The sequence below is a fragment of the Rhea americana genome, unplaced genomic scaffold, assembly GCF_003343005.1.
Source record: "Rhea americana isolate MKP2758 unplaced genomic scaffold, rheAme1 scaffold_168, whole genome shotgun sequence".
Lineage (NCBI taxonomy): Eukaryota > Metazoa > Chordata > Aves > Rheiformes > Rheidae > Rhea > Rhea americana.
In genome coordinates this window covers 1,121,136-1,128,494 of record NW_028185794.1, presented here as the reverse complement: position 1 = coordinate 1,128,494, position 7,359 = coordinate 1,121,136, and the positions used below count along the sequence as shown (strand labels likewise).

Here is a 7,359-nt window from a genome sequence, read left to right as displayed (position 1 = left end):
CGTTGCTACCTGCTCTTGATTGCCCAAGCAGGAGGTTGGCCCGGGGTTGGGGGGGGGGTTGGCGCGCGTCCAGCCCGGCACCGGCCGAGCCCTACAGTGGCAGGGGCCCGGCGGCACGTGCAGCTCCTCCATCCTGCATCTCACGCAGTGCTTAAGGCCGTCTCTTCCTCCTCCTCCTCCTCCTCCTCGTGCTGCGGTAGCTTTAGCCCGGCCCGAGGCCCCCTTTGCTGTGCCTGCAGGGCAGCTGCCGGCTCGACACGGGCCCGCGGCCGCCCGTTTCCGACGCGGGAGCTCGGCAGGCGCCGCGGGGCGAGTAGCCTGGCGTGCTTTGGCGGGGGGGGCTCCCGCCTGCTGCGAGCTGCGTGGCAAGGAGGCCGCCCAGGAGGACCCGCTCCTTCATCCCCTTCCCSTGCCCGGCACCGTACTAGCCTCTGGGCGAAGGGAGGAGGAGGAGGGAGTTAACGCTATCGCACCGCAGGCTGCGGCGTTCGTCTGCGTACAGGAGCAGCGAACCYGGCCGGGCGTACTGGAARCGGCCGGGGGCCGGCGGYGGGGCTGCGYGGGCGCCTTGGTTCCCCCCGCGTCCGGAGGAACTCGCCTTCGGCAAGCGACTGCACCTTAGTTCAGACAACCGTCAGCTTTGCGGCTCCGTCACAGCAGTAGGGACAATTTTCCACCTAGCTGACGGGAAGGTTTGGGGCGTTCCTGCCCCGTCCTCTTTTTGTGCTGGTGCAGACATTTGGGAGGCTGGGCTGTAAATGAGCTCAGCAGAGATGCAGGTTAAAAATACTCCATCTTTCTGAGGGGTATTTTTAAACCTGTATCGCACCGATCTAGTTGGCATGCAGAGGGGTTATTCCGCTAGACGCCGCCTAAGCAACTGGCTCTTTGTCTCTCGTGAGGTTATACGTTATTTTTCATCCTGCAATGGCATCTCATTTTTTTTCCCCTACTGCCAATCCTGTCTTTTGATAAGAGGATTGGCTCTTAGATCCCAGCCGTAAACCAACAGTGGAGGAAAAGTAGGTTTTGAATAGGCCAAGCGTGAGGCAGACGAGTATATTAAGGGCTAACATCTTGAGCTTCAAGGATACTGCCGTTATCTTTGGTTTTTAAATCTCAAATTTTATTCCTCTGTTCTCCTTGGTATGTTTTTCATCTTGAGAATATAAGATCTGTTTTTGTGCTAGAGGAAACAGCAACTGTCTCGTATATTCTAAGCGTAGCAAATGATGATGAGAGTCGGGGACCGCTGAAAAAATGCCTCCCCCCCCCAGCAGAACGGAGACGACCCAAAATTGTAATGAAAACAACTTCAAAGAACAAATGCCACTTTCCATCTCAATTAAGTTTCCCTTCCTAGGATTTGTTTGCTCAGCTCCCTATTAATCCTCCTCTGGTTCAGCGAGTCAGACTTTTAATATGTAATAAGAGCAAGCAGGGGTGGGGAAAGAAAAGCTACTTTCATACAGCCTACAAAAACCGACACGAAGAAAAAGAAAGATTTTTTTGCCCCGTTCATTAATTAATCATAACTTTCCTTTCTGATTCTCATCTTATTTATAAATATCTCAGCATYGAATTTTCTGCTGTGACTCCAGCCTTGCTGCTAAATCCTGTGTTTCACAAATATCATCAGGCGCAGCTTAGAAATGTCCATTATAAAGCATTTGGGGCTCGGTTTTAGAGGACGCTGCCAAACCCGGTTTAGCSCAGCAATGCCCCTAGCAAAAGAAAGCCACCTAACGCGAGGGTGTGTTGCCTGCTGGGCAGAGGTGGAGAAGGATCTTTAGCAACCCATTTTGCCACAGCAAGAAGTGTAAAAATGACCTTTGATAAGACGATTTCATGGAGAGCAAGGTGACTTTACTGGTCCAGAGTTCAAAGGCCAGTCGTTTCTAGAGCAGACTAAGGCTTTCCGAGGAGGGTACTTGCAGGGGTGTTGCCATGCTGGAGGGGGTTACATTCTTCTTTGGGGGAAAATCCTGCACACGGGCATCTCCCTCAGGCACCGGGGGCGCTGGCCAGTGGACAGGGAAAGGCAATTGTTCGGGGCCGGGGTGGAGACTGCGTCCGGGTCACTTCCGTGCGAGTTTAGCAATGAGGGCTTTCCACTCGGCTCTCTTCTGCGTGATGTAGGAAGGGGTGAGGAGCTGCAGCAAAGGCTCCTGGCATCCCCTGAAGAGTCCCTGACACAGAGCCTCGGTGTTACAGATCACGTACATCCCACAGTCATAGCTGTTCTGCTGGGCAGGCGCTTTCTCCTCTATGAAGGTTGCTTTGCCCCCATTTCTGCCCAAGAAGGCCTCCAGCTTCCCTGCCACTTGCTTGGCGTGGGCAGAGTTGCTCTTACTGTGGGAATCATAATGGGCAAAGTACTTTTTGTCCCTGAAGTAAACCAGTAAGCTCCAGTGGGTGCCTCCAGCAGCCTGGTTGGAGTTATCGTTGATAGGCAAGAACACCAGCTTTTTGTGGAGAAGGTCGAGCGGTTGAAGGAATATGGCTACTTCTTCCTGACTAGCAGCACATTTAATGAACTGAGCCACTTCGGGACTGATAAAACACACCTGATCAGAAAATTCTTGGAACTGGTCATTGGCAAAGTACTCGAAGGCAAACCCAATGATGTGATCGTTAAGCCAGCTTGGGGGATCYAGCAAGGCAACGTCTGACTGCCTCAGCAAACTGTCCATATAACTGAGCGCAACCGGGTCCATTCTGCGCAGGCAGGGGCCGCAGCACTCCAGGAAAGCTCAGAAGCTAAAACACAGAAAGGGCAGAAGGTAAATTATGCAATTAGACCACACCTTTGACAAGATACAGCGCAACAAATTTCTCAAGCTCCTTCTTAGCAAGAAGCGAACAAAAGATTACGTTTCCCAGACCTGTATTGAGGGACCAAYGTTTGAACTGGTCGACAAGACTAAGATACACACACGCAGCTAGGTTCCTCATCAGCTTGCGACAGAGGCTGAGCCAGGCTCTTTGCTGCCCGCGGAGCAGTACGTTTCTCAGCACGTGCCGCTTAGGTGTTTCACAGTTACAATCTTGACTCGTGCCGTGGGGGAATTCAAAGCAGTCCCAGTTCGGGAACTCCTTCAGCTCCGTGCTTTGTACAGAAAATATACACGATCTCGGAGAAGTGGGTTCGTGTTTCTGTTTCCCCTGTTACAACGAGAATCGCCCTAAGTCTTTGCCTCGCTGGTATTTTAAGGAAGTCTTTTCAAGGCTGTGAGAGACATATGCGATTCCTTCCACCTAAGTAACAGAGATGCCACCACAACTCCGTGCCGGGCGTGTGACCTGTTCCAGGAAACTGTGCTGGTCTGCCAGCACAGGAGGCAAAGCAGTGAGGAGTAAGGTGGAAAAACGAAGCAAAACAAGACTAGAAGCAAACCAGTTTCCTACCGTGAGAATTTTTAGGACAATTCACTGCATACTTGGTAGAGATTTCGAGAATTCAAGTAGCCCTGAGGCTGGAAAGTTCACTCCGTATCTATTAATTTCAGCTCAGATGCTAATACACCAGAGTTTTGCTCAGGCCCAAAGAGGAATTCATCCTCTTTGGTATCAGAGAAAACTGAATGCATGCTRAAGAACATAGGAACCGGACAACCATATATGATGCCTCCCTCAAGCTCACCTAGCTTCAGAGAATTTTCCCAYGGTCTTAGTTATGCAGACAGAAATGTTTTTTCCCTCCATGACAATAACATGGCAGGTGAAATTCAGTGTAGACACATGTTGAGTCACTCACTCCTGTTTTTAAAGTCCTCTCGCAAGTCTTAGCGGTTGGCCGCCAGCAGCAAACTTTGCCACCTCACTGCTTCCCATCCTCCCCAGGTCATCCATGAGTATGCTGAACAGTAAAGATCCCTGCAGGTTCCCACTGGTGACGTCCATCCACCAAGAGACCTGACCGTTCACACTGACCTTGTCTTTCTCGTCTTTTATTCGATTATTTGTCCAYGCTACATTCTCCCTTCTTAATCCGTGGCTGCCTATTTCCTTAAAAGCCTTTTGGAAATTCGAGTGGATTTTATCATCTGATTCTCCCCATCCATGTGTTTGAGGACCCATTCAARGAACTTCAAGAGGTTTGTGGGGCAAGACCTCTCTTGACTCGCTTCCATTTACCAAATTWTCTGTGCTAATTTGGCTCTTCACTACGTTTTCTGCCAGTCTACCTTGCAGAGGGGCCACRTTTATGTATAACGCCCTTTCAGAAGTTGTTACCCCAAGACTGGCAGGTAGCAAATGTGTTAAAGTGYGTTTTAAGAAAGCGGTTACTTAGTCTAGCTAGGAGGTGCCACTCAACAGACCACGGTGAACACTAATTTTACCCTTTGGGATCAGATTAGGATTTAGCCAGGAGATCTGCCTAAGAAACCTCTTTGATAACCCCCCCTTTATATCGGCCACGTTCTTCCTCTCCCTCCTAGATCCTCTTCTGGCCAGAGCTCCTCAGCTGTCGCAGTAGGCCACCAGCCCCTCCGACGCTTCTCCTCCTCTGCTTGCTAGGACAGGGCTCAGGACGGCAGTGACATGAGGCCGTTTCTGCCTCGCCCTTTCCTCACCCGTGCCAAACGCAGCGTGAAAACATCTTAGGATTTCTTAAAGCACTATGTGAAAATTCATAATGATAAGATCATTTTAGCATGAATCACTATAAATAAGACAGTAATTATCCATTAGGATAGGGAGAAAAAGTCACATGCGCCGTGTTGTTTACATGGTCGGAAGGAATAGATTTGGCCTTCTTACTGCAACATGAATCATTAAAAAAACCCTTCCCGTCCAGGTATGCATAAATTAAGAGAGATTTATATCTAATAAATCTCGGCAAGGTCACATCACGTGTGACTTGTAGGTAAGAGACTGCGTGAAACATGCTGCATGTCTAGCACATCGGAAGGAAGGGCCAAGGTAAAATATCTCGAACTTAAAAAGCTCGTAGCTATCTGTGTGTCACKGACAGATCCAAGGCATGCCAGGCAGCAAGAGTCACTCAAAAGGAAGGGGAGCAGCAATTGTTATTTATACTGAGCCAAACACAATGGTATTTGGACACACTTCCTATATTAATGCACCCAGCTAAGCTCTTTCCAAGTTTATAGCGCAAATCCATTGCAATAGCCTGCAGTATAACAACAACAAGAACAACAACAACCCCCCCMCMCACACCCCCAAAACTAAGTCCTGGAAACTTAGTGCCTAATTGTAACCCTGCTTAAAGAACTATGGATCCTGCAAGTCTAGAAGTGACCAGTTTGGGGGTTTACAGGGTCATCGCTGAGTGCTTTTTAACATGTGCCCATACAATGCCCCAGATTCTCCTTTACTGCATTATTTCTGCTTCATCTTCTCCTGAAGACATACAATCAAACCAAACAGCTTTCTAGTCGAGTCCAACTGAAATTAAAGGCTATAGGAGGAAGTATGCATCCTGTATTCTGCCATAATTTTCTACTCTGTAGAAACAGCTTTTTTTTTTTTTTGAAAAAAGATGTTTGGCAGCTTCCTACAATCAGGAAGGGAGAATGGTTATAGCAAATGCTTAATTGCCACTAGCTACTACTTTTAATTTTATTGCCATCTGGTATTTGTGAAACTGCTTGCAAGTTCTGCCCGATGACTCACCACGCATTACACATCTTAAAAGGAAAACCCTTCACGGGCTCATAYGCCTTTCAGAGCCACTTAAGATAAGTGGTAAGGCCCTCATCAAAAGYGTAGTGCAGTGGAGGGGGGGAAAGGGGTTGCAACCGTCCAGGAGAACCTCTCAATTAAAACTAAAGATGAGCTCCCAGTGAGCTCACCTGGATCTGAACCTCTTTAATATTTAGGGATGCTGAAATCCAGTCAGAAGCGCCCAGCACAACTTCCCTCCCGGGGCTACTCAAACACAGCCAGGATTTGCCTACCGAGCGCTCAGGCGCACTCTGTTCAAAGCTTTTCATAAAAATATGCACAAGAACTGACCTAGGATGAGAACATTTATTACAGGTTGCAAACAAGAGTCTTGCTCATTAGTGTGGATGCATTCAGAAAGCAAGGCAAAGGCTGCATCTTGAAATACTTTACACCCCCCCCCATTTTTCTCATAATATTAAAGAACTCCCATCTGAATGTAATTGATTGTTCCCTTGTACTCTGAAGGCAGTATCCGACAGCTAGAAAAGCAGCTCGCTAGTAATTAAGTATAAATAAGCAGTTACGGAGCAAAGAGCATATATTAAAGATGAATCAGACTGCTAAAGTCTATTCCCATAATCAAAGGTGCTAGGAACATACAGAGTGAACATATTAACATGCCCCGTCCCTACATTCCTTTGATAAATGTAAAGAACAAAGAAAGAAATATAGAAAGAGAAGATTATTCTAACTTTATGGAAGGCAGAACTGGAGGGGCAGAGACATTTTCAGTGGCTTGTCTGAGACCGTGTGAAACGGTCAAGAGCAAAAGGCCTCATGATTTAACCACAAGACCATTCCCTTTTACAGGAAATGGTTTTTGAAAGCGTGTCAGTGCTCTTAGTAACAGTAATTTTAACAATAGCAAGAGCAGACGAGAAATATCAGTTTCTATTTATCAGTGTAAACAGGGCTGGACTATACTAACACCTGAGTCTCCATAGTATTGGGGGTCTCCTAACAGAGCCAGTGAAGACGTTCAAGCCAAATGAAACAAAAAAGTTGAGAACACCTACGTCAGAAGAGGAGTTTGTTAAAAACAAGCAATTTTCATTAGTGCATAGATTGCAATTTCTGTTTTRTAGGTAAACAGGAACTTCACAGGCTTCAAAAAAGCCTTCAGTGCCAAATTCAGAGAAAGCCCTTCACAGTTTCCATRCGTGCAAAATGCGGGAAAGCCCATGTAAATCCACAGACAATGCTCAAATCCTTCAGTTTGCTGCAAAGTCTCCAAACCAGGCGCATTTAGCTGCTTTACTTATCAAGCCGTCAAACGCCGGTATCCTGCTTCGCTCCACAGCCCTGCAGAGCCGTAGACCAAAGCTGGGGCTGCATCAAGCCCCTAGATCAGCGTCCGCCTTGACAGGACGGGTTTGGCCAAGGCGTTAACAGGGAAAAAAGGAAAAAACCCAGCAACCTGAGGATTAAACGTGACACGCAGACTCTCCCTTTCACAGAAGTAACAACGAGAAAACCCTTCAGCCGGGCGAGCGGGACGGATTCTGAGTGTTAGGTCGGTGGTACCGTTCACACGCGTTCAAACGGAGTTTATTCGGGGGGACTGAGASGCCCCCGGCCGGGGGCGAAGCGGCGGCGGGCGCGACGCGCGGTAACTCCCGCCTCGGGGCTGCCGCCCCCGCTGCGGAGAGGCCGCGGCGGCCCCCG

General features: G+C 48.5%; 1 protein-coding gene across 1 annotated transcript; it reads right to left on the bottom strand.

Moving 5' to 3' along the window:
- Positions 1-1,099: 1,099 nt before the first annotated feature.
- Positions 1,100-2,760, bottom strand: SENP8 (SUMO peptidase family member, NEDD8 specific). The gene has a single exon (XM_085300728.1). It carries the CDS (start codon positions 2,715-2,717, stop codon positions 2,079-2,081), a length of 639 nt encoding a protein of 212 aa, XP_085156854.1. The 5' UTR covers positions 2,718-2,760; the 3' UTR covers positions 1,100-2,078.
- Positions 2,761-7,359: the final 4,599 nt, after the last annotated feature.